Source organism: Mirounga leonina, unplaced genomic scaffold (genome assembly GCF_011800145.1).
Source record: "Mirounga leonina isolate KUSES-001 unplaced genomic scaffold, KU_Mleo_1.0 Mir_94, whole genome shotgun sequence".
Classification (NCBI taxonomy): Eukaryota; Metazoa; Chordata; class Mammalia; order Carnivora; family Phocidae; genus Mirounga; species Mirounga leonina.
Window position 1 is genome coordinate 8,326,564 of NW_023270855.1, and position 27,917 is coordinate 8,354,480.

General features: G+C 47.7%; 1 protein-coding gene across 1 annotated transcript; it reads right to left on the minus strand.

The window, feature by feature from the left end:
- Positions 1–657: 657 nt before the first annotated feature.
- TTLL3 (tubulin tyrosine ligase like 3) lies at positions 658–27,916 on the minus strand. Its single transcript, XM_034998105.1, is given in 16 exon segments — positions 658–1,048; positions 1,051–1,177; positions 1,180–1,308; positions 1,505–1,731; positions 2,423–2,858; positions 9,790–10,225; positions 11,410–11,653; positions 14,428–14,576; positions 18,140–18,335; positions 19,620–19,718; positions 20,452–20,566; positions 21,305–21,433; positions 22,522–22,619; positions 22,761–22,929; positions 25,358–25,449; positions 25,649–27,916. Coding segments are annotated over 16 exon segments (3,090 nt in total). The 5' UTR covers positions 26,007–27,916; the 3' UTR covers positions 658–962.
- Position 27,917: the final 1 nt, after the last annotated feature.

Consider the following 27,917-nt stretch of genomic DNA (forward strand, 5'->3'; position numbering starts at 1 on the left):
ATATGTATCTTCACTTGACTAGTGTATTAGTTTCCCAGGACTGCTGTAACAAAATTAGCACAACCTGAGCAGTTTAAAATAACAGAAACTGATTTTCTCAGAGATCTGTTTGGAGGCCAGAAGGCTGAGATGAAGGTGTCGACAGGGCCGTGTCCTCTGAAGCCTCTAGAGATGAATCCTTGCCTCTTCCAGCTTCTGGGGGCTGCAAGCTTTGACTCATGGCTGCATCACGTCAGTCTGCCTTCATCTTCACGTGGTCTTCTTGTGTCTGTGTCTTCTCTTACAAGGACACTTGTCATTGGATTTAGGGCCCACCTGGATAATCCAGAGTACTCTCATCTCAAGATCTTTAACTTAATACATCTATGAAGACCATTTTTCCAAAGAAAGTTATTCACAGGTTCCAGGCAGATGTATCTTTTGCGGGGAAGAGAGGCTACCATTCAACTCACTACAACTAAGAAATGCCAAAGTTTTTCAGATGGGTGTGGCTGGTTGGGTATTTCCTTTCTAGGTGACCATGGCCCCTTGCTGAGGAAGGGACAGACCAACTCCCTCTGGAGAAGGGCTGGTGTTTCGGCAAGGTCCATCCTTCCCCCATCTCATGTTGTAAATCTGATGCCCGTTAGATGTCACTCTGCTGCCAGCCCAGGTTCTCCCCTGGGCTTGGGGCTTGGAGATCTCCCAGTGGTGAGCAGTCTGGCAATATGTCCTAGCCTTCTCACTGCCACATGATCTTGGGCAAGCCATGTCTCCTTGTTCAGACTCCGTTTCTTCATCTACAACGTGAGGCTTATCCCCCAATCCAAGATCGGAGATGCCAGAGAGTCCCTGCATAGAAAGCCCCATGTCTGTCACTAGGGGGTGGAATTCTGGCCCTTTGCTTTGTGGAGAGGTTGCTGATGGTCTCCACAGCTCTCATTCTGGACCTTGGGGTTTAGGGCCCCAGCCTACCCTCTTCTTCACCCTCCAATAGAAATGGAGCCAAGCCCAGGATACTTCACTTGCTCCTTTTTATTTGGTGTTGCATCCAGGATAGGGGCAGTGAGGACCGAAGCAAGGGCTTTTCTAGCCTCACGTCCCCTATGCCCCCTAGCCCCTGGTATGCATTGATAAAGGGCAGGGGTCCTGGAAGGCTCAGTGTCTTCATGAGGCATGCCTCAGCCTTGGGTTTGTCACGGAGTCTGGTCTTGAACTTGCCTTTGGCCTTGACCTTCCTGTGGGTGCTAGGAAGATTTCCAACTTCGAAGGGTAGAGGCCACAGGCACCTCCAGGATGGGAACCACGAAGGCGCTGGGGAGCAACAGCCTCGGTGTGAAAGGGGGGAAGAGGTGGAAGAAATGATCAGGAAATCTGTTCAGGAAGGGGGTTCTGAGGACAAAAGCCCTTCCCCTGGGGCTACAGCCAGCCTGGGACCTGCCCTTGCCTGGGCCCTCCAGCCCTGACCCCAGAGCCCAGGATTCAGCACTGCCCACCAGGGTGCCAGTCACAGCTCAAGGCCCACCTTTCTTGGTTTCAGGACACTGGATGCCAACTTGAGCTCAGGGTTAGGTGGGAAGGAAATCAAAACCTTGGCAGTAGGTAGAGTCATCAAGGCCTTGCCTGTGGTCGACAGGGCCTTAGAGCCCACCAACTTGCTGTGTTGCAGTCTGAGGACCCGCCCCTGGGATCGGAGCACATGGGGAGAAGACAGCCGGGCCTTGGTGTGGAGGCTGGGGAAGTGGTAAGGGGCTGTGGGAGCAAAAGGGGCCATGAGGGCCTGGGGAGGGTCCAAGGCTGACCTGCCCCTCAAGGAGAGCGTGGAGGGTGGGGAGGTGGGGGAAGATGAGGAAGATGAGGGTGTGAGATGGCAGGTGGAGCCCTCCCAGTTCCTCCTCCAGAGGCCGTGGGAAGAACACAGGATTTGGAGTCCAACAGACCTGGGCCTGCATCCCAGCTCTGCCCCTTCTGAGATGTGCAACCTCGGGCAACTTCCTCAAACTTCCTGATACCTCGGCTGGAAAATGGGGATAATAGCACCTACCTTGCTAGGTTGTGAGGACTAAAGGAGCTGGCAGAGTGCGAACTGTTAAGTGCTGTACAAACATTAGCTCCTTCCCCCCAGAGGCAACTTTGCGTGGAGGCAAAGGCAGAATACTGCAGCAGGAAAAGCTTGGGCTCTGGAGAGAGATGGGCCTGGGACTGAGTCCTGGCATCTAAAGTAAGTCCAACTGCCTTGCGGGATGGCTACTTTGGAGGGAACACTACTCATTTGGTCATGCATTTTTAAAAAATGCTTTTAAGTGGTGGCTTTTCCTTGCTACTGGTGTCTTTTTGGTGGGGCTATGGTGGGGGTGCAAATCCAGGTGGTTAGGAGGGGGGGCTTGGAGAGCAGGAAGAAATTGCCTTGGGACCCTGGGGTGTTTTGGGGGAGTGGTCTTACCCAGGGCCTGGGGGTTCTTCAGACTCAATGGCAATCTGTTCAAGGGGTGGGGTTGCCTGTCCCCACTAGCAAAGGTCATGGTGAAAATGCAGCCCATCCTGGTGCTGGGGGGCTCCCACTTCCGGAGATTGGGGTTGACCAGGGCTGTGGCACTTTTCGCCTTGCCTTTCTTCCCCTTTCCAGGGGCCGAGGTGGTGGCAGTGGAGGCTGGCTTCTCAGTGTGCCCCAGGCTCCTGGCCCCAGCAACTTTCCTAGGAGCTGACCTGTGGGTAAGGGTCCCCGAGTCCTTGCCTTCCCCAGAGCCTCTCTGGGTCAGCAGGTGAGGGAGTGCTGGGTGGACCCCCATCCGCCGGTGACACATTGCCAGGGGCTTCTTGATGGTGGAGCCCTCTACTAGGAGCCGGATACCCACATACTGGGGTACCTCCACGGCAGGCTGTGGGAAAGAAGAGGAGATGAGGCCTGTTCAGACAGTGATGCTGGAATTGTAGGCCCAGAAGGAATCAGGGCAAAGATGGATGGAATTAATTTCTGGGCTAAGAAACAGGAAGCCCACCTCTGTCCTCTAAGGAGTCTGGCTCCGTTGGCCTGAATCAGTACCTAGAAAGTCACAGAGCCCCTGGGATTAGTAACCCAGTGGAGTTAAGGAGTCTTAGCCATGCTACCACCAGCACCTCCTACCCTTTGCCCTCCCCTAAGCTCTCCCAGCCCCTGCTGGAATGTGAATGTCTCTGCTCCACAAGCCACTGCTGATGGACAACTTCCTGAGTTAAGCCAGATTCTCTGCAGACGGAATTTGAGTTATGTCACCCAGACAGATAAGAGGCTTGGAGACTGCCTGGAGCCCTGCATGAACCCATTGTGGGGAAGCAGAAATTAAGAGCCTTAATGAAGGCATTCGACCAAGAGAATGAAATAGCAAATTTGCAGAAGGAGGCAGAGAAAAAGGTTCAAGAGAGGAGCTCCTGTATGACTTTCACAATTTTCACAATATTAAGCCAGCTGTACATCCTGTAGCTAGGCTCCAGGAGAGCCCCCTGTGTCTTGGTAATGACCCTCTTTTAACCTTGAGCTACTTTGAGGTATTTTCTGTGTCAACAAAGGATCCTGATTAGAATCTATCTAAACATCAGAGTCACTTGGAGCTTGTTAAAAATACAAATATCAGAGCTCCCGCAAAGCCCAACTGATACAAAAGGCAAGAATCAAAACTGGGTATCAGAACAGGGCAGTGAAAAGGATAACAGGAAAATGTGTCATGTGCACACAGCCTAGGCATCACTTTACAAAGTAAGTGATCATTGCAAAAGGGAGGATCCAACTTACAATAGAGAGATCTGGTAGCCACCACCTTAACCCCGTGGCCAGACTTAGCATCACTAATCAGGAGACACTCCAACAGTGTGTGCCTTGTGATATCACATGGGGCACCCAGCATCACCTCTCAAGTGTTCTTGCCAAAAATGTTTAACCTGAACCTCATCAAGCTGTTTGGCCTAACTTCTAGTTTATAGGACATTGAGATAACAGAAGAACAAGCTAAACAGCACCACGAAGAAAAAATCAGATAAATCCAGAATGTGGGACAGTTCTACAAAACAACCAGCCTGGTCCCTTCAAAAGATCCAAACAAACTATGGGGAGGGGGGCGGGGGGAAGCAGTGCCGCCACTCTAGATTAAAAGAGATGAAAGAGCACCCAAAGGAGTACAAACCTGTAATAAATGTAATCAAAGAAGTGAAAGACCTGTACATTGAAAACTAAGATACCAACGAGAAAAAGTGAAGACACAAATAAATGGAAAGATATTCTGTGCTCATGGATTGGAAGAATTAATGTTCCTAAAATGTCCACACGACCCAAAACAATCTACAAATTCAACGCAATCTCTTTCAAAATTCCAATGGCATTTTTCACAAAAATAGAAAAACAATCCTAAATCTTATATGGAACTACAAAAGACCCTGCACAGTCCAAACAATTTTTTTTTTTTAAGATTTTTATTTTTAAGTCATCTCTATACCTAACATGGGGCTCAAACTCAGGACCCTGAGATCAAGAGTCACACACTCCACCGACTGAGCCAGCCAGGAGCCCCCAAACCAATTTTGAGAAAGAAGAACAAAGCTGGAAGCATCACACTCACTGACTTCAAACTATACTACAAAGCTATAGCAATCAAACAGTATGGTACTGGCATAAAAACAGACACCTAGATCAATTGAACAGAATACAGAGCTGCCCAGAAATAAACCCACACATACAAGGTGAACTAATTTATGACAAAGGAGGTATGAGTATTCAATGGGGAAAGGACAGTCTCTTCAATAAATGGTGCTGGGAAAACTGGAAGCCACATTCAAAAGAATGAACCCAGACCACTATCTATAACACACATAAAAACCAACTCAAGATGGATTAAAGTGAATTTAAGACCTGAAACCATAAACCTCCTAGAAGAAAACACAGGCAGTACTAAGCTCCTTGACATCAGTCTTGGCAAGGATTTTTTGGATTTGATACGAAAAGCAACAGTAACAAAAGCAAAAATAAACACATGGGACTACATCTAACTAAAAAGCTTCTGCACAACAAAGGAAACCATCAACAAAGTAAAAAGGCAACCTGCCAAACAGGATAAAATATTTGCAAATCATATATCTGATAAGGGGCTAATATCTAAAATATATAAAGAACTCCTACAACTCAATGGCAAAAACACAAATAATCTGATTTAAAAATGGGCAGAGGATCTGAACAGATATTTTTCCAGAGATGACAGACAGATGGCCAACAGGCACATGAAAAGGTGCTCAACATCACTAATCATGGGAGAAATGGGATATCACCTCACATGTGTTAGAATGGCTATTTTCAAAAAGGTAAGAAACAACAAGTGTTGGTAAGGGTGTGAAGAAAAGGGAACCCTTGTGAGCTGTTAGTGAGAATATAAACTGGTGCAGACCCTGTGCAAGATAGTATGGAGGGGCGCCTGGGTGGCTCGTTGTTAAGCGTCTGCCTTTGGCTCAGGTCATGATCCTGGGGTACTGGGATTGAGCCCTGCATCAGGCTCCCTGCTCCACGAGAAGCCTGCTTCTCCCTCTCCCACTCCCCCTGCTTGTGTTCCCTCTCTCGCTGTCAAATAAATAAATAAGATGTTAAGAAAAAAAAAATAGTATGGAGCTTCCTCAAAAAATTAAAAATAGAACTACCACACGATCCACCAATTCCACTTCTGAGTATTTACCTGAAGGGGAAAAAAAATTACTAACTTGAATAAATAATCTGCACCCCCATGTTCATGGCAGTATTATTTACAACAGCCAAGACATGGAAGCAACACAAGTGTCCATCAATGGATGAACGAATACAGAAAATGTGTCTGTCTGTTTAGCTAGCTAGCTAGCTAGCTATCATGGAATATTATTTAGACATAAAACAGAAGGAAATCTTGCCATTTGTGACAAAATGGCTGGGCTTTGAGGGCATTATGCTAAGTGAAATAAGTCAGGGAGAAAGACAAATATCTCATGATGTAAATTAAATGTGGAATCTAAAATAAAAACAAAAACAAAACCCAAAACTCTGAACTCATAGATAGAGAAGAGATTAGTAGTTGCCAGACGCAGTAGGCGAAATGGATGAAGGGGGCCAAAAGGTACAAACATCCAATTATAGAATAAGCAAATCACAGGGGTGCCTGGGTGGCTCAGTCAGTTAAGCGGCTGACTCTTGATTTCAACTCAGGTCATGATCTCAGGGTTATAAGATTGAGCCCCTGGTCAGTCTCCGTGCTGGGCATGGAGCCTGCTTAAAATTCTATCTCTCCCTCTCCCTCTGGCCCTCCCCACCCTGCTCTCTCTCTCTCCCTCTCTAAAAAAAAAAAAAAAAAAGTAAATCATAGATGTAATGTACAGCATGGTAACGATAGTTAATACTGTATTGCATATTTGAAAGTTGCTAAGAGAGTAGATCTTAAAAGTTTTCATCAGAAGAAAATAAAATTATAACTATGTGTGGTAATGGATGTTAGCTAGACTTATTGTGGTCGTCATTTCACAACATATACAAATATCGAATATATACATATACAAATATTGTATACTTTAAGTGAATATAAGACTGCATGTCAATTACACCTCAATAAGAAAAAAACTTCAGAGAGATCTAAGTCCTTTAAAGCAGCTACAGATCTTTTAAGCATCCCAAGGCATACCTACAGGTCTTATGTTTAAATCTTTAATACATTTTAAGTTAACAGGGAGGGTTATAGGCACTCTCTGTTAACAGTAGGGCTTCTGTAATTGTGAGGGCTGTTGTCCTACAGCAGCCTCATAGGAAGAAGAGTTCTAGGATTTGTGGATATGGATTTTGTGTAATAGCATAGATTATAAATTGATACCTAAGAAACCCACAATGTTTTTAAAATCCACTTGAACAGAAAGGGACAGATACAATATGAAATGAAAAAGGCTTTTGTATCCCCAAATTTCTATGAGCAAGTAACAGACTAAGAACTATTGAGGATGTTCATGGAAAAGGAAGGATGATTCAGGGCTGAACTGAGATCCCAGTGGATGGAAGCAAGAGCCATGGAGAACTCCTAGGAAGTAACAATGGGTCTTAACAGCAAAACTGGAAATATGAGCAAGGCTAGATTTCAGAGTTGTTATGGACCAGTGCTTCCTGTGTACCTCCTACCCTGCCTCAATGCCAAGTGTGTATCTTGATTATATGTTAGTTTAAAAAACAAAAACAGGGGCGCCTGGGGGGCTCTGTCCACTGAGTATCTGATTCTTGATTTGGGCTTGGGTTGTGGTCTTGGAGTTGTGGGATTGAGCTCCGCATCAGGCTCCGTACTAGGCTCCGCACTCAGTGCAAAGTCTGCTTGAGAATCTCTCGCTCTCTCTCTCCCTCTGTCCCTCCCCCTGCTTATGCTCTCTCTCTCTCTAAAATAATTAAATTCCTTAAAAGATTATAAAAAACAAAAACAAATAAGCTATAAAATTTGGGGGGGACAACTAGGACATCTGAAAAATGCAGATGTATAATCCCTAAACCAGACATTTCAGATCAGTCTCTGGGGTGTGGCTTCCTGACACCTGTATCTTTGGAAAGCTTGCCAGGTGATTCTGGCCTCTGAACCAGCATTTGGGAATCATTGTGCTAGAACATTCCCTTCTCCCTTGGTTTTGTCTTACTTTTCTGCCCTTATATTTCTTCACTTACGTTTGATTTTTAAGATTTATTTATTTATTTGCCAGAGAGGGAGAGCAAGTGCATGCAGAAGCAGACAGAGCGGCGTGCAGGCAAAGGGAGAAGCAGGCTCCCCGCTGAGCAGAGAGCCTGGGATCATGACCCCAGCAAAAGGCAGACGCTTAACTGAGTGAGCCACCCAGGCGCCCCATGTTTTTGTTTTTGTTTAAGATTTTATTTATTTAGACGGGGCTCCGTAGCTCAGGGGTTAGAGCACTGGTCTCGTAAGATTTTATTTATTTGCCAGAAAGAAAGAGCACAAGCAGGGGGAGAAGCAGGCAGAGGGAGAAGCAGGCTTCCCGCCGAGCAGGGAGCCCGATGTGGGACTCGATCCCAGGACCCTGGGACCATGACCTGAGCTGAAGGCAGCTGCTTAACCTACTGAGACCCCCAGGCGCCCCTCACTTATGTCTTTTGAAACCAAAGTGTCGATATTAATTTATGAACAGTAACGGTGACAAAGACCAGGACACTTGGGTCATGTAATCTGCACGTTCTCTCCCTGTGGCCAAACTTTGGTAGAAGCTGAATCCTAATCAGAATGATATTTAGGATTAGGATACTTAATTTAACTGCCACCAGAGATTACTTGCAGAGTTCAGAAACCCTTGAAATTGGTTTTCTGACTGATTTTTAAAAATCTTATTCTAGGGGCGCCTGGGGGGCTCAGTCGTTGAGTGTCTGCCTTCGGCTCAGGTCATGATCCCAGGGTCCTGGGATCGAGCCCCGCATCGGGCTCCCTGCTCTGCGGGAAGCCTGCTTCTCTCTCTCCCACTCCCCCTGCTTGTGTTCCCTCTCTCGCTGTGTCTCTCTCTGTCAAATAAATAAATAAAATCTTAAAAAAAATAAAAATCTTATTCTATTCCAGTAGGTAGACTCAAATCTCTTTCTGGAACAAGGGGAGTAAAATTATTACAAAAGTAGTAAAACAATAATAATAACAACAGCAGCAGCAGCAGCTTCCACGGACTCTTACTGTATTTCCAGGCATTATATGTGATGCCATCGTCAAACACCCGACAACCTTATTAGGTAGTAACAATAGCTAAAACCTGCAGCATTGACTATGTTCGGGCATTGTTCTGAAGGGCTTTACTTATGTCAACTCACTTAATTATCACAACCTTATGAGGCAGGGACTTATCTGCAGTCCTGCTTTACAGATGAGAAAACTGAGTGCCCCAGGGGTCAGGAAATTGTCCAAAGCCACACAGCTCATAGTTACTGAGCAGGAATTTGAACCCAGGGAGGTTTTGCTTTTAACACTTTGCTATATGACTCTCCAGAAATATGATCCACATGTATATTTTTGTTGTTGTTAGTGTTACAATTTTTTTTAATTCCCGTGTAGTTAACATACAGTGTTATATCAGTTTCAGGTATACGATACAGCAATATAGCGATTCAACACTTCCATGTATCACGCCGTGCTCATCACAAGTGCCTTCCTGAATCCCCATCACCTGTTTCACCCATCCACCACCCGCCTCCCCTCTGTAACTATCAGTTTGTTCTCTATAGTTAAGAGTCTGGTTTGGGGTTTGTCTTTTTTTTTTCCCTTTGTTTGTTTTTGTTTCGTTTCTTAAATTCCACATGTGATGAAATCATATGGTATTTGTCTTTCTCTTACAGGCTTATTTCACTTAGCATTATACTCTCCAGCTCCATCCACATTGTTGGAAATGGCAAGATTTCATTTTTATGGCCGAATAATATTCCACTGTATATACCACATTTTCTTTATCTATTCATCTATCGATGGACACTTAGGCTATTTCCATAATTTGGCCATTGTAAATAATGCTGCAATAAACATAGGGTGCATGTATCCCTTCAAATTAGTGTTTTTGTATTCTTTGGGTAAATACCCAGTAGTGCAATGACTGGATCGTACGGATGATCCACACACATTAACTCATTTTCATGCTTCCAAAGCCTGTGAGAAAGATGGTAATGGCATCTCCATTTTACAGATGAAGAAATGGAGGCTCAAGGTTAGAAGTGGCTCTACTGAGTCACTGTGGCAGGACCAGAACTTTAACCAGTTCTGTCTGACTGCAGTGCCCTGTGTTTCACTAGAGGGCTGCCTGGAAGAGGGGGCGCCACCTCACCTGCTTGTAGATGAGCTCAAAGGCTCCTGTGTCACAGCTGCGGTCTAGCCGCCGGTCGATGACCACACGCAGGGTGTCGGCTTGCACGCCTGCACAGAGCCGGGCAGTGACAGCAGTGGAGGGGGCCATGGTGGGGCTGGCATTGATCTCGATCAGCCAGGGCTGGAAGTCCTCCCCAAACACGAAGTCAGCACCGTAGAGCTCGAAGCTGGCCTTCCGACACTGCACGGTGTCCTGGGAGGTCTGCAGGGCATGGATCACTGCAGCCTTCATGCCAGGCACGATGACAGTGGCCCAGGCGTCTGGGGCCCCCATCTCCTGCAGGTGCGCCTGGAACTTCTGGCTCGACCACATGTTGTCTGAGGGCAGCAGCGGGTGCCGATGGCATGAATTCTCCAGGTGCTTCTGAATGGAGTTGTTGCACAAGTGCACTGAGCTGGGGCAGAGAGCAGAAAGCTGGGGTCTGGCTCCCTGTGCCACTCCCACCCAAACGTGGGGAGGGCAGGCAGAACCTGGAACCAGCCCTGGGCCATCCCAGACCATTCACCTTGAGATGGGGCTCTGCGGGGAAGCACAAGAAGGACAAAGGTCTGGGCCCCGCTACATCCCTCTGAGGGCACCCCCTACAGGGCCACAGTATTACGTGCTTTAGTCTCAGTTAGCCCTCCCACTGCCTGGAAGATACGAAGGTGGGTAGGAGTGTGGGCCCTGTAGTCAACAAGGCCCTGCTCAAAACAAAATCGAAAACCGACAAAAAACAAGACTGCTCAAGGCCTACCTTCACCACCGATTAGTTGTGAGATCTTTTCACCCAAATGCTTCTTCACATCTGTAAAATGGGGGTGGTACTAGGACCCATTTCACTGGGTTTTCATGAATGAGTGAGACAATATGCATGAAGTGCTTAGCAACTGTCACATATGAAGCATTCGGTAACCGATAGCTATGAGTTTCATAATACTGCCTCCATTCTTCAGATGTGAAAAATGAAGCTTCAATAGGTTTCATGTGACCAAAGTCACACAGCTTAGCAGCTACAGAGATGGAATTTGAACCCAGGGCTCAACAAGGCTTTTCTCTCACCAACCCCCCGCCGAGTTAACGCTGCAACTTGCCTTTCTCCTTTTGCATTTCTCCTGAACCGTCTTACCCTGCTCTATGTTCTTTTTTTATATAACATATACCATCTTTCAACCTATTAGATAATTTTACTTATTACGTTCATTGCTTATCTATGAGTAACAGCATTAAAATGATGCCTTATGAGCATAACATACTTAACATCACTCATTATAAAAGAGATAAAATTAAGATAACCATTTTCTACTTAGAATGGCAAAGATAATCAACATTGTTGGGTAGGATGTAGGCAGACACATTTCATACTTGCCCAGCTTATGTGCGGGAATGTGAACTCTTGAGAACTGGGCTCTTATTTTGGTCACTGCTGTATCCCAGGTGCTTAGAACACCCTTGGTAGGTATCTGTTGGATGGATGGAGGACCTGACTGCCTGCAGAGTCTGTGTTTGGAGCCCAACATGGCACTGGGGAACCACCTGTTCCTTGTCAGCTCCCAAGCTAGACAGGGGAGCTCAGAGGAGATAAGGGATATGGCTCACTTGTCAAGGTTCTTCAAAGAAAAGGGCTGTGTGGAGAAGCGGATGTAGCTGTCACGGTAGAACCACACGGTAAGTGGGTTCCAGTCGGTCACCAGGAACCACTGTCTCAGGTCAAATTTGGTGCCAAAGATGAGCAGAGGCCGTTCAATATACTTCTGTACCACCCACTTGCCGTCCTTCATCATCATGGGGTTGCCATCAACCAGCTTCAGCATCTCCTCCAGGTGGTCCATACACATGATGCCTAAGGGGGAAACAGGGTGGTCAGGGATCAGGTCAGGTTTGGGCTAGGAGAAGGGCCAAGGGACCACGGACAGCTCATCTTAAGCCCTCATCCCTACAGAACCGATAGGGCCAAGTAGGTAAGGCTGCTTCCCTCAGAACCCTGTTCCCTTTGGGAAAGCTGAGGATCTGCTGAAGATTAAAACTTTTTTTTTTAATTAACCACTTCTGTTTGATTGAAAAATAATATATGCACAGATAAAAATTCAAACCATATTGGGCTTTTTAAAAAACCATGTGCACATATGACTTTGATTAGTTTTTCCCAATAATTAACAGAATATAACAAAAACAAAAAGCAGGCAGTACAAAAGGATATACAATAAAAAATACTTCTTTCCCAGAGGCAGCCAACCGCTGCTTCCAGGTCTGACGTATATTCTTCCAAGCTATGGGAGAGTCTACATGCCTTGCTTTGATAGGATTCTATACATCTGAACATGTTAAAGATTTAGAATAGTTCTTGATGCACGGTGAGCATTCAGCAAATGTTAATTCCTACCATTATTATTAGTTATCTGTAGAATGAATTTCTAGCTGTAGATTTGCTGGCTCCAGGGATATGTACATGTTTTCATTTTATATTACCCAAGATGTTCTACCAATTTGCACTTCCAGCAAAAGTGTATGAGATTATGTATCTGCCCACATCCTACCCAACACTACTGATTATTTTGGCTATTCTTCTAGGTAGAAAATGGTTATCTTATTTTAATTTTATCTCTTTTATAACAAGTGACATTAAGTATCTTATATTTATAAAGCATCATTTTAATGCTGATAATGATCAGAGTCATGTGGCAAACATACATATTCACAAATCAATCTCACTCCTTCATTCTTTGGTCCCCAAAGCAGCCCGATCACCTGCTAATGACACAGAGTAGCCTATGCCTGGTTCCCAGGCCAGAGCCTTTCTCAAATGGCCAGAATGATCACCAAGATTCCCAAGAACATGATGCTTGTGACCTTTTTTTTCCCTTTAAGATTTTTTTTATTGGGGCGCCTGGGTGGCTCAGTTGTCTGCCTTCAGCTCAGGTCATGATCCCAGGGTCCCACATTGGGCTCTGCACTCAACAGAGAGTCTGCCTGAAGATCCTCTCCCTCTGCCCCTCCCCCAACTCGCGCTTGCATGTGCGCGCACACTCTCTCTCAAATAATCTTAAAAAAAAAAAACAGGAAGACTGTCCATAACAATAAGCTAAAAACAGGGGAAAAAAGGCAGATCTAGATATACTGAAATGAAGTGATCTCTAAGATTTATTGTTAAGAAAAAGAAAAATGCAAAAAAGAAATGAGTAATACTCATATGAGTAATACTCATTGAAATGAGTAATACTCAACTGATATGGAAAGATATAATAAATGCGATAGGATATAGAATAATATGTTGTTTAAAATAAAACACACATGCGCACACACACCCTCCCTTTCCCTCTCTCTCCTCAAATGCATAGAAGAAAGCCTAGAAAGAAACACACCAAACGGTTAATAGTAGCTATCTCAGTAAAACCAAGAGTAGCTTTTGTTTTCTTCTTTCTATGTGTCTGTAGTGCCTGGTCTTTTTTTTTTTTTTTTTTTTTTTTGAGAGAGAGAGAGAGAGGGTGCACATGCATGCCAGAGCGGGATGGGGAGGTAGAGGTGGGGGAGAGGGAGAAAGAGAATCCCAAGCAGGCTCTGCGTTCAGCACAGAGCCCAATGTGGGGCTTGATCTCACGACTCTGAGATCATGACCTGAGCCAAAACCAAGAGTCAGATGCTTAACTGACTGAGCCACCCAGGCACCCCTGGTCTTTCTTCTTTTTTTTTAATAATACATATTTTCATAATTGGAAGAAAACCACACAAGTATTTTCAAGGTAGGAAAAGAAAAGACCAACATGCTGGTTTCAAGTGACATCCTCGAGAGGAGTGTCCCACAGTGTCTGTACCTTTCACTTGGACATGAACAAACTCATCCAAGAACAGTATTTGGAAGAATCTGGATGTCTGTTTTCCACATCTTACGAGTCCTTAACCAGATTTTTTAGGCTGGGCTAATGCAGCTCCCCAACTTGCTGGCTCTCCTGTTATAATTCCACTCACTGGGCTGAGCAGCCAGAAGAACAGCTAAAAATTATAGCACTTACACAGCAGTTACTACATAAAGCACATATTATACTTACTTAATCCTCTCTAGTAGGTAATATTGGTTCCATTTACCAAATGATGAAATGAGGTAGAGAAGAGGTTAACTATCCTGCCCCAAATCTTACAGATAGAAGGAGGCAAAGTTTGGGCTTGACCTGATGTAGTCTGGCTCTCAGCATCCATACCCTTAACACCCTGCTATTTCACAAGGATGCACTGGTCAAATCAGAGAGCCCTTAGATGACAGGCTACTGCACACGAGTATCACCAGACACACCTAAGGCATTAACCCAACTCTGAAAGCAGGAGAGGAGATGACACTCGTCACAGCAGCCAACGTTTATGGGGTGATTACTCTGTGTCAGGCACCACGGTGAGCTTTAGACACACAACCTCATTTAATCCGCACCTCACAGGATGAGGGAACTGAGATTCAGAGAGGTGATGTAACTTGCTCAAGGTCACACAGCATGTTATAGTAGCAAAGCTGGGATTCAAACCCAGGCAGTTTGGCCCCAGTACAGCCTGCACTGTTAAGCTCCCTGGCCTCTAGTTGGAGAGGCAGGCTGTAGGGTGCTGGTGTAGGAAGCAGGGGCTGACTCCCACCTCGTCCTCGGGACTTGGCTCCCGGCTTCACGATCCAGATGTTGCGATCTCCTTCCATGTCCATCTGGGGCACCACAGCCCGCAGCTGCTGCAAGATGTCTTCACAGCGCTGGACCTGAGCGTCGAGGTGCCTGAGTTCTACCCCCTCGCTGTGGGGAGATGATGGGACATGGGCAGGGCTGGGCCTGGCGGCAGCCTGGTGCACAAGACAAGAGGAGACACGAGACCACCCCCTCCAGGCCATGGTCCAACCAGCCGGGCTCATGCTTTTCCCCAAGAAACGCAGATAGGTCTCCTCCAAACCTCCACCCCACCCTCAAGCTGCCCCCCAAATTGTAACCAGCCCAGGGCGCCGTCTGAGAGTGCTGGAATAGGAGAGAAGAGGGAAAATTCCACAGTTTACACACCGTCCCACTCTAATACTCCTTCTGCCACCTCCCTTCTATTACAATAAAACTGCCTTGGCAGAATTTAATCACACCAGCATCTGATGATGAGGCACCACTACACGCCGGGCACGGTGCCAGGGGCTTCACATATGTTATCATTAATCCTCTCTATGGCCCTGCCAAGGAGGTATTACTGGTCCCATTTTGGGACCATTCAGTGCCAACTGAATGGGATAGTTCAGGGACTCGCCTAAGGCCACATATTGAGTTCAGTGGCTGAGCCAGGATGCAAACTCTGTCCTGCCTGATCCCTCCACCCACAGGTGCTTTTGGGGGTTCATTCCCCTCCAAACCTGGACCTACAACTGGTTGACAGATGGGTCCCTTCCTGGTCTAATTCTTCCCAAGCACATCTGTATCACACAGCCCCCTGGCTTGTCTCTCATCCCAACCACCCCACACCTATGCTTATTTAGCTGTTGTCTGTTTCCCTTCACTGGAGTCTAAGCTCCGTAAGAGCAGGAACGTTGGTTAGCGTTTCCCCTCCCCCAGCAGTATACCTGGCACTTTTACATGCTCTCGACAAAGTCTGTTGACTGGATGAATGGTTGCCCGCCTCAGCACTGGGCTGTACAGATAAGGGTTCATGGACAAAGAGGGACTCTGTTCCCTACAGGACACAAACGTCCTGACCTAAACCAAGTCACGGAATACCTCACACGGCAGCCTCCTCCACACCCTCCCATTCCTCTCCCTCTGACTGAACAGGCAGGAAGCTTCCCTTAGATGCTAATCCCGCGTTATATCTTAGCTTTACGAATGTTCCAGCCATGAAGAACTTCCAGTTCTCATCCTGAGGAGGCAGGAGCACCCAGTGAGCAGCACCAGGAGTAGAGAGAGCAGCCAGATGGAGGGGGCTCAGCAAGGCCTCTTAGGAACAGTCGCACCTGCTCCCTTTTCTGTGGGCCACGGCATGAGAATCTACTCAGTAAACCTGTGGTTTGGCCCAGGAAAGTGTCATATGAGGATGGCAGGGGCATGTGCAATTTGAAAAAGTCTATTAGATATGACAATGTGATTTTTGTATTTAACAAAAAAGAAAAAAGCGATCAGTGTTTTTGCAGGAAGTCAATCTTGATAAAAGCCTGGCTGGTGAGTCATGGATTTGTTTCAAAAAGTTGAAAACACAGCAGTAAATACTGAATGAATTAACAAAAGTTAATGATCTATAACTTCTGTGAGTGAACCATTTAACGCTATATATGTCATATCATGTAAGTAAAAAAGATTTTTTTTAAAGATTTTATTTATTTGACAGAGAGAGAATAAGCAGGAGGAGAGGCAGAGGCAGAGGGAGAAGCAGACTCACAGCTGAGCAGGGAGCCCGCTGTGGAAATCGATCCCAGGACCCTAGAATCATGACCCGAGCTGAAGGCAGATGCTTAACTGAATGAGCCACGCAGGTGCCCCTAAAAAATATTTTTGACTGGGCGCCTGGGTGGCTCAGTTGGTTAAGCAACTGCCTTCGGCTCAGGTCATGATCCTGGAGTCCCTCTGATCCTCTTCCCTCTCGTGCTCTCTGTCTCTCATTCTCTCTCTCTCAAACAAATAAAATCTTTAAAAAAAAAATTTTTTTTTGACAAATGTCCCCAAGGCAAATATTTTTTAAGTAAGCTCCATGCCCATCGTGGGGCTTGAACTCACAACCCCAAGACCAAGAGTCACATGTTCTATCGACTGAGCCAGCCAGGCGTCCTTATATGATGTGATATTCTATGTAATCCCGACCTTTGAGGAGTGCCTATGGCCCTCTGGAACTTGCCCCAATCTAGGAATACAAAGGACTCATGTTCTTTACACTTAATGTTCTAACTCAGTCTTGATAATTCTTAGTTTAAGAAGGGTAGCTTTTTCTGGTACTTTTCTGGTAGTTAAGGGGAAAGTATAAGGTCATCTAGTTTTTAATTTCTAACATTTAAAAAAATTACAAATGAATTATTTATCAAAGATGCAGGTTTGCTCAGTATGTCATTCATTCAAAGTTCACTTACTAGTTCTTTAGTCTCCCCTATAAAAATCATTAAGTCTGCCCATTCCTTTCTTTCTTTTTTTTTTAAAGATTTTATTTATTTATTTGACAGAGAGAGACACAGCGAGAGAGGGAACACAAGCAGGGGGTAGTGGGAGAGGGAGAAGCAGGCTTCCCACAGAGCAGGGAGCCCGATGCGGGGCTCGATCCCAGAACCCTGGGATCATGACCTGAGCCGAAGGCAGAAGCTTAATGACTGAGCCACCCAGGTGCCCCTGCCCATTCCTTTCTATTACCACGCGGGCTGAGGCCCTTAGCACTTCCACCTGGCTTGTGGCAAGCCTCCCCACTGAGCTGTGTGCCCCTTGAAGGCAGGGACTACACTTCATTTCTGGAGCCTGGCACCATGCTGGGCACATAGGAAGTGCTCAATAAATGCTGGGTGTTCTCCTGGCTTCAGAGTGCTTCTCCCTTTCTCTCTGCTGCACACCTCTGCTGAATCGAATCCCAGTCTCGACTCAACTCCCTTCCTCTGATCAAGAACATTTTCCCAAAGTGTGTTCTGAAAATACAGCCCCCCAGGATGCCTGTGGTGGGGCGGGCGCTGGGGTAGGGGTCACGCTAACTACAGGATAAACTGCGCACGGTATCTCTCTTGGAGGTTAACGCCACCCACAGGTTCTGAAAAGTCCGGCGTCAAGGAATTAATTAACTTTGCTTAACCTAATGTTTTCCAAATGCAATTGACCACAAAAGCCTTTCTTTCATAAAATCGATTTCTGCCCTGCAGAACTAAGCATCCTCTGTAACACACTTTGGGAAACACTGGCCTCCAGGATAAAACCTAAACAACTTAACAGATTCTCACTTTGTGAGTGAATACTATGAGTCTGTGCTGCGCACATAACACAAATTATCCTGTCTAATCCTACCTCTGAGGCAGACATTATTTTAAAATCTATTTTGCATGTGAAAAGTAAAGCTCAGAAAGATTAGTGACGTTGCCAAGGTCAAAGAGCCTGGAAGCTGCAAAGTCAGGACTCTCTGACGGCGCAGGCCATGATCTTAGTCATTATGCTAAGCCCAGATTCCGGAAGAATGGTTTGGAACCTATCATGAAGGCAGTGGGAGTCCCTGAGAGTTCTTGAGCAGGAGCAGCAAGGCAAACAAAAGGGGGAGGCCTGGGGAGGAGAGTGGGGCTGCATTACATATGCATCAGCTCAGAACACAGAAGCCCCCTGAGAGCAAGGGGAACCTGCCCACACCCCACAGTCCTAGCGGCAGAGGTACTCACTGGACCACTTGGTAGTAGCGCTGGAGGAAGACGGACCAGCCCTCAGGGCTGAGGTACAGCGGCGCCTCCAGGTCCTTGTCGATGTCCATGTGAGCCAGGTTGCTAAGGTGCTCCTCACAGGCGCACAGAGCCTCATCCACAAACTCTGGGGACACCATCACTGGCTTTTTCTCCTGTTTCTTGGGCTGTTTGTCTCCTGAAGATAGGAAGGGACCTGTCACTAAGCGACATGCAAGGCATATAACATGATACAGGCCACAGCCCCCACTGCTCCAAGGCCTGTCATTTACCCGAGGCCTTACCTTGAATACACCTGGGGCTCAGCACACACCTGTATCCCCTACTGTCCTGGGACCTGTCACTTACCTGAGGGTTTGTTCTAAATTCCCCTGTGACCCTAGTACTCACCCTTGGCCCCCACTGTCCCAGGGCCTGTCATTCACTTGAGGTTCCACCCTAAATGCCCCAGAGCTTCTCAGCTCTTGTAGCTCCAGCACACACCTGCAGCCTCTCTGTTCCTGGGACCTCTGACACACCTAAGGCCCTTGTGTCCCTGATCCTGGCACACAACAGTCTTCTTTGCACCTGACACACTCAGGAGACAGCAATGGAGAGATCTCTCTCTGGAAGAGGCAGGGATTTTCCTCCATCCAGTAGAGCTGTCCCTTACTTCCCTGAATCCATGGCTGATAGGCCCTTGGATTATAGGATGGGCACTTTGAGGTAGGAACTAAGTGCAGAGACAGAAAGGAAGAGCAAACAATAGGTTGGGCCAACATGCAGTAGGGGATTCTCTGTGTCTCCCTCCACAAAGCACAAGGGGTCCTCAGACAACATGGAACTACATGGTTTCACTGCTTCCTCCTCGTCAGAGATGTGAGCTCCCCACAGGCAGGGATGGACCATGTCTTCTTAATCTGTCCTCTCTATAGTGCTTGGCCACATGCCAGGCCCATGGAGGGCTGAATGATGCAGTGGATGATTAACAAATGGGTCAGAAAACAGGTGGGTGGGTGGTTGGGACAGAAGAACAGATGAGTGGGTGGGGTGGAGGATACATGGTGGTGGACAGGAGAACTCCTAAAAGCAGGGGGATAAATGGGTAGGTGGGTTTGTGGGAGAGTAGGTAGGAAGGTGGGGGCGTGGACAGATGGATAAGGAGTGTGGAATGTGGAGCTGAGAGAAGGTAGGTGAATGAGTAGATCAATAGTGGGGGAATAGGTGGGGTGATGGGTGAATGAATGGATGGATGGATGGGCAGGTGAATGTGAGCTCAGTGGGGTAGGAGTAGGTCAGTAGGAAGGTAGATGGATGAGTAGATGTATGGTTGGACAAGTGGGTGGGTAGATGTGGGGATGGGTGGGTGGGAAGGGGTGATGAAGGAGATGGATGTGGCTAATACATAGATAGCTGTATAAATAAACAGATGGATGGGTGAGAAGATAAATAGGTGGGGAGTGGAGGTAACCAAAGTACTTACCTGGGGACTCTTCCTCTTCTGCCTGGATAGAGTATGACTTCCATTCGGACTTTACCACCAGCTTGAGAACGTTGCGGGCAGCTGTCAGCCAGAAGTCCTCTGCTCCCGGGGCAGGAGATACCCTGCTCAGCCCCTAGGCTTGAAGCCTGTTCTGGTTCCGGAACCTGATCATAACCTGCCCCATTTTGGATCCGGAACCTAACTACCTTCCGACTCTACACTCTGGGGTTAGAACCTGGCTCCTGTTCAGTTGTAGAACCAGGCCTAGAATCTGACATGGCTCATATTCTGCCTTCAGAATCTTGCCTAGAACTGTCGTCCCCTTCTGTTCCATATCCACTTTTGATACTTACTCTAGCCTGAGAACCAGATCTGAGCACAAAACCAATGTCAGGTTTGGAGATGAATTTAAACTTAACATCTAATCTGAACACAAATTCTGACCTGAATTTAGAACATGTTCTGAAGTTGGAAACTATTCCACCTTAGGAGCCCAAAGTCTAGAGCCTTTTCTAGATTTGGAACCCAATCTAGCCAATGGAATTTGACATAGGCCTGGAACACACTGTGGACTCCAAACTCAACCCATTGACCAACTTTTAGAACCTGCTTTAGAATGCAATCTGAGCTATCTAAGCTCTTCTGAAGGTCCGGGCTGACCAAGCTAGGAAGTTCATTAAGGGAGGCACATTAGGGAAAGGTAGGATAGAGGATGGAAGAGGAAATCTGCTGGAGTGGATGAGGGCATAAAGAGAGGCTTTTGCTCTCTAACATGAACCAGGGTTTTAGCCCTAATGCTTCGGCCTGGGGCATGGGGCTGGCATCTCCTTACCTATGAAGGCCTTTTTGTCATCCTCAGCCCCCAGGCGGTAGCAGCGCGGAAAGAAGGAGTCAGCATCAGCCTCATCAAACCATGGCAAATTCCGGAGATTGAGACATAGACCCACCTATGGAGTTAGCTGCTGAGGGGGCACAGTGGGACTTGCCCAGACACCTCTAAGGGACTCCCCACATTTGGCACACACCCAGACAGCTCAGGGAGATCCTGCTTGAGTGTTCTCAGAGCCTCTGCCGTACTTGCTAGGCCTGACTCACTCATATCCATCCCCATGTGTATGCCCACACAGTTTGCTCTGCCAAGAATGCCCCGCATCCCTTCTATCCACCCTCTCACATTCTTAAAGACCTGCCTCCTCTGGGAAGCCTTCCCAGCCTACACCAATAACATAATAGCATGTTCCAATAATAAAGCCCTTCATTCTTATCACAACCCTACAAGATAGGTCCTCCTGGTGTTCTCATTTAAAGACAAGGAAACTGAGGCTCAGAGAGGTGAAGTCACTTGTTAATAAACCCAGGTGAGACAGAATGGATCCAGCAGCCGGATATCCCTTGCTTAGTTGGTAAGGGCTCTCTTGTTTACAGTCATTGGATGTGGTGTTTTTCTGGCTCCAGATCCTGTTTGGATTCTGGAGTCTATTTTAGTCATTATGTCTACATGTGCCAGACATGCTGCAGGGGTTGGATTCGAACCCAGGCCTGCCTGACTCCAAATCCCACTGAATCATACACCTCTCTGCCTCCTGAGAACTCTCTCTTCCTGACAAGGAAAGCAAGGAGTGGAGTTGCCGGCCCAAGAGCTAGCGGGTTAGAAGCTACCCTGCCCGCTCCCGTGGGGAACCCACCTTTGTGGTAAAGGAGCCAGCCCGGGCATAGTGGTTTATCATTTGATCCTTGGAGAGGAAGCGACAGTCCAGCACATCCCGCCGAGTGGTCCAGATGAAATAGGGGACCTCGTTCCGAACCATGCGGGACTGGGGAGAGCCGAGGAGACAGGGGAGACTGGCATGGGCAGCACAAGGCCTGAGGAACCTTCTCCCCAGCCTGCTGAGCAGGGTGGGTGAATGGAAGGAGAAGATGCTTCCAAGGTGGCCTCTAGCCCACACCCCATCTTTGTGTATGGTAAGAAAAAAACATCTCTTCCTCCAGGGCACACACTTGTGAGCAGAGAATAGGCTGGCTTGCAGGACTCCTGTGGCCAGGTGCCCCTACTCAGTGACTAAGCCATACAACTGAATGCCACACTTTTGTTTCGGCCCATGGTTATCAGTGACTTGCTCAGTGGCAGAACCTGGACTCCAAGCTGATGGGCACAGAACATGTGATAAAGGTTCTCTCAGGGCTCTTCCTCCTCCATCCTTCCCACAGCTCTGGAGGGTAGGGTTACTAATAGGCAATGACATCCACGTGCCAGGCCCTGTTCTAAGTGCTTTTCTTTCTTCCTTCCTTTTAAAGTGCTTTTCATATCAACTCACTTAATCCTCACCACAACACTATGAAGTAGGTGCTACTGTTATCCCCCTTTCACAGATAAGGGAACTGAGGCACAGGGAGGGCAAGTGACTTGTCCAAGAGCTCACGTGGTTGAGCCATATGAAATTGCCAGTGTTCAACATTTCCTGACATACAAAAATGGCAATTTGGTACATTCAGCTTAGTAAATGGTGGTGCCAAGATCCAAAGCCAAGTATCCTCACTTCAATACAGAGGTGTCCTCACCTCTACATCATCATATCAGCCTCTTTCAGAGCTTTTTAAGCCCTTCCTTCCAGCCTTCACTTGCCAAGGGCTGTTATTTGGAAGGGGGAATTACAAGGTGTGGAGGTTATGCTGGCTTCTGGTATAACCTAGCAGGGTTCTGATCCCAGGCCAGCCTTGTCTGAGCCTCACTGTGTCCCTCACCACTCTGCTGGCCCATCCAGGCTTTATAGAAGCAATCAGTTTTTACTACGGATAGGGAAAATGAGGCCCAGAGAAGGAAAGGACTTCTCTGAGGTCACCCAGCTGGATTCTAGTGCTCTCCCTCTCAGCCCCTCCCTGCCAGCCCCCCGGGAGCCCTCACCATCAGAGCATGTGTCCCATCTAGGTCATCAAATTCCAGTAAATCATCAAAGTCAAACAGCTGCGGTGGCCGAAATGCCTCGTCCTCTTCTTCATCCTCTGTGGATGTAGAGCCCAGGCCTGGTGAGGCCCCTGTCCCTGCCCCATAGACCCATACCAAAGTCTCAACCCTGGGATAGCAGGAACCAAAGGAAAGGGACTCAGGAGGGGCAGCCTGTGGAAAGGGAGGGAACTGCTTACCATCCTCAGTGGTGTCACTATCACCCATTACTGAGCTATCCAGATCCTTCTGGGGTGGTGGCAGGGTGGTGCCCGAGTGATGGACCATCTTCTTTTCCACCCAGCCTCTCCGGCGCAAGAGGCACCGTATCACTGGGTAGCGGCCTTGGATCATAAAGATCTTTTTCTGCTGTAAGGTGAGAGGAGGATACTTGGTCAGTATCACCCAAGTGCCAGACATACGAGATATAGTGGTGAACCAGACAGTTCTGGTTTCTGCCTTCAGGAAATTTTTATGTTCCAGCAGGGGAAATAGATTATAACCAAGTAGAGAAATAAATATGTATAGTAATAATTATAATTGTAATAGCTAACAATTATTGAGTACCTACTATGTACTGCTTAGTTTATATATATTACTAGCAATATGTATTTTTTTAAATATTTATTTATTTATTTTAGAGAGAGAGACAGACAGAGCATGAGTGGGAGGGGTACAGGAAAAGGGAGAGAATCTCAAGCAGATTCTGCACTGAGTTCGAAGCCCAATGTGGGGCTCAATCTCAAGACCTTAGATCACGACCTGAGCTGAAACCAAGAGTCGGGTACCACCGAGGTGCCCCAATAATATGTATTTTTTAATAGATTTTATTTATTTATTTGACAGAGAGACACAGAGCGAGAGAGGGGACACAAGCAGGGAGAGTGGGAGAGGTAGAAGCAGGCTTCCCGCTGAGCAGGGAGCCCAATGTGGGGCTTGATCCCAGGACCCTGGGATCATTACTTGAGCCGAAGGCAGACACTTAACAACTGAGCCACCCAGGTGCCCCAATATGTATTTTTAATAGATGCTGTTATCCCCATTTAACTTGTTATGAAACAGAGGCATAGAGAGGTTGAATAGTTTGGCTACACAGTGATTAAGTGAAAGAGCAAGGATTTAAATCTAGGTTGGCTGCCTCCCAAAACTGGATACTTAATGGGGACTCAGACAGATTAAAAATACATGCATGGGAAGGATAAGAAGGAGCCATGAATGTACAGAGTTGGGCAAATGGCAGTTCAGGCAGAGAGAAACGCATGTGCAAAGGTCTTGAGGCTGGACAGAGGTCAGAAGAAACTGGAAGAAAGCCAGGGAGAATGGGGTGTGAAAAATGAGGGGAGAGCTCCTGAGGAAGCTAGTAGCAGCTAGACTGTGGAAGGTCCTGCAGGCCTTGAACAGACTTGGATTTAATATTAAGAGTAGCATGAAGCAATAAAGGCAAAGTGAGCATGATATGATTGGAGGCTTTATAAGTTGGCTTGCTGCTATACAGAGAACAGATGACGGGGCTGGGGAGGGAAGCAGGGAGACCAGTTAGAAAGCTGTTATAGGGCGCCTGGGTGGCTCAGTTGGTTAAGCGACTGCCTTCGGCTCAGGTCATGATCCTGGAGTCCTGGGATCGAGTCCCGCATCGGGCTCCCTGCTCGGCAGGGAGTCTGCTTCTCCCTCTGACCCTCCTCCCTCTCATGTTCTCTGTCTCTCATTCTCTCTGTCTCAAATAAATAAATAAAATCTTTAAAAAAAAAAAAAAAGAAAAGAAAGAAAGCTGTTATAAAAAGAAAAGAAAACAAAAGAAAAAAGAAAAGAAAAGGCTGTTGTGGTTTGTGCAGGAGAAAAACCACAATAGCTAAAATGAGGGTGAAAATGTGGAGAATGTGACAGATTAGAGACCTGTTTTGGAAACAGAGGTGACTGGTTTTGCTGATGGGATTAGATGTGTAGTAGGTGAACAGGGTGCCTGGCTGGCTCAGTCAGTACAGTATGCGACTCTTGATCTTGGGATTGTGAGTTCAAGCCCCATGTTGGGCATAGAGCACCTGTCTAGATGTGTGGGTGAACGAACAGAAAGATCATATTTCTGGCTTGAGCAACTGGTTGATGAGGAAGACGGGATATTAGGGAGAATGACAGGTTTAGGCAGGAAAATCAAGAGTATGGTTTGGAGCATGGGTTTGAAATGCTTCTAAATTCTCTCTGGATGGAGATGTCAAGTAGGGGGCTGGATCTAAGGCGTGTGGAGTCAGAGGAGAGACTGGGCTGGAAAGGGCACTTAGAGGGCGCAGCACATTTACTGGACTCACAGTCAAGGAGATAGGTGTGGGGAGGGATCCAGGGAACCAGGAAAGCTCCGAGGAGCCTTCAAAGGCAACTGAAAAGCAGCAGCCAGGGAGGGAGAAAGGAAAACTTGGTGTTGTGTCCAGACAAGGGGGCAGGGTATGTGGGTCAGCAGTGTAGAATGACACGAGGTACCAGACCAAGATTAGGACAGAAAAGGGGCTGCTGGATTTGCCTCCTTGGAGGTCATGAGTGACCTTGATTAGAGTGGTTCCCGATGAGAATGGGGAAAGGCTAGGAACCAGAGTGGTAAGAGCTGAAGGGGTGAATGCCAGGTAAAGAAGTTAGACAATTCCGCCACGAACGGGTATTGAAAAATTGGGAATATTTTAGGAGGGGTGTGGGATCAAGGTTTTTGGTTTTGTTTGTTTTTTAAAGGATGTAAGAAGACAGTTCAGGGAGGCAGGCTAAGCCACTCTGAGGGCCCTTTCAAGACACCCCCCCCCCACCCCCCTCCAACCTTGACAGCTCTCTCCACGTGGATCCTGGCGTTTCTGAGCCGGCCCATGTGGTGAGATGGCTTGGAGAATCCTCGCCAGAGGACAAGGGAACCTGCAGAAAGATGCAGCGTAGGGATGGGGCAGGCTGAAGGCTCAGCCTAGCGTCTCTCCCGGCCTCCGATGCCCACACTCCTTTCTCCACCCTTCATCCGGATGCCCACACTCTCCCGACCCCTCATTCCCTCCACCCCAAGTCTTCTCGTCCTTGCAACCACCTCCGGCCACGATAGGCTGGCCGCAACGGGCCTCACCATCCGGCGACTGGGCATCATCCGGAGCCGGAGTGTGCGGGGACCCAAGGGGGCGGAGATCCGCTGCGTTCTGGGTGTGGGTGCCTTGGGCCAGCGACTCGAAGGCATGGCCTAGGCGGCTCAAAGAGGGACTGCCGGCCCGGCCTTTGCCGCCAGCGCAAAGCCCCTCGGGACAGGCGGAGCCGGGCCCCGGCCAAGGCAGTGTCTCGGGAGGCCGGAACTCTAAGTGGCACGCCCAGGGCCATGGGGCGGGAGAACTGGTGCGGCCGTCCTCTTGGCAGTACCAGGCGGTGGAGCCCTGGTGCGCGAAGCCCAGCTCCCCCGCGCTCCGGAGCAGCGCCGCGCCGGGGCCCTGCATGCGCCCCTCGCGGCGCACGCCCTCCCAGCGCGCGAGAGCCCGCCTCCCCTCTGCGCACCGCCTCCTCTCAGGGGAGCAGGGCCCTCGGTTCCGAGGCCCCGCCCCCTGTTTGCTGTCGCCCTGGAAACCATTCCGCTGGCACAATCAAGCCTCTGGTAGGGGGTTCGAGTGCTCCCTCCTGCGGACTGAAATCCCGACCGCTAAGTGGGGTACCGAAGGTGGAAGCGCAGAGCACTGCGCTGCCAGTTAATTTCAGTGTCGTGGTTCCTGTCGCTTGAGTCATTCCACAGTATGGAGAGCAACCGTGCTAGGCAGTGGGCTAGGTGCTGGAGACTGGAAGAAGCTAGAGATGATCCCTGACCTCATGGATCTTACAGCCCAGTGGAGGGGAAACAAAAAAGCAAGCAACAAAGGAATAAAACAGCTGTAGGTATGGTAAGGGCAATGAACAAGCAGCAAACTGAAACCAGGAAGGGGACATACGTTAGACAAGAAAAAGATATCCTTAAGAGGTGACATTCAAGCTGAAGCCTATGCAAAGGACGTCAGGAGTCGGCTAGGGAAGAGGGGTAGGAATAGCATCCCAGACAGGAAAGTCTCAGCAACACCCCTGACAGAGGTAAGAATCTTTCCCTGGAACTAAAAGGTAGCCAGTGCGGCTGTAGCCTGGTGAGGTTGGACCAGATGTACAGGGCGTGGCGGATGGGCCTAGGGTAAGGTCCTTGGGGACTGATCTGAAAACCAGGGCAGTATACGAGGAAAACAATGAGAAAGTAGAGTGCAGCACAATCCCCCCGCCCTCAATAACTTGGAAATAGAAAAACAGATAATCATTTTGAGTCAACCGCACAAAAAATATAATAGAACAGTTAGGCGCAGCCCTCAGGACTGTAAAAACTGTATGTAAGTAACCTTTTTGGAGGTTACTACTTTTTGGAGGTAGTGGCAAAGTATGATCCTCCGAAGTCATTAAGTAATATAATCAAGGCTCCAAAATGTTACTTTGCCTAAAACCACACAGCAGAGCCAGCAGTGGAACGCAGGTCTAACCGCAAAATCCCACTCTTCAACATAAACATTATTTAACCTTAGTACACAGTTATCACTTAGATGGATTACCTATTAGTCATGGATGTACTGAAGGAGCAATTTGAGGTGCAAATTCCAGCAGTGATCATTCAAGCAGAGTGCAGGTAAGAGAGTACTCTGGTCCAAAAACCCAGCTTTGTTAGCAGGGTAGATCTGCCGGTACAGTGAAGGTGGGTCCTCAACCTCACCGTCCAGCCAATCTCTACCTGAGATCACTCTTCTCACCCGCCCTTGGTTGGAGCCTGGACTTCCCAAAAGGCATGCCCCCAGAAGAGGGCAGGCTGATTGGCAACCATCCAGTCTGTTCTTTCCCATCAGCCTGCAAATCTGGTTTTAGGGCCTCTGGATCCTGGGAGATGGATCTATGACAAACGGCTGGCTCACCTAGGCAATGCCGTCCTGTGAGTGTTGAGGGAGCAGCTGCCATACTCTCTTGAACCTCCAGCTTCACTGTGAGCACCTTTAACATTCACTGCAAAGCTAAAACATAGCTATGTGCCCCAGGGGGCACACCTAATTCTGTAAGACAGGAGGAGGAGGCCACAGAGATAATGTCATAAAGGGGATGATAGCTGTCCAAGTTGCCCCCACCCCCAACCCCTCCTCCCTTTAACATGACCTTGTCCTCCACCTCAAGAGACTTTTTGGTGACCTGGAAAGCTTTTGAAAGCTCAGCTCAAAGGCTGAAAATTTTCCCGACACCCACTTCCACAAATATACCCCGCCCACCCTGTAGACTACCACAGAATCAGTTTGTAAATATGAAACACTTCAGTTGCACCTTCAGTTCAACCTTCAACACTTCAGTTACACACCCAGCTT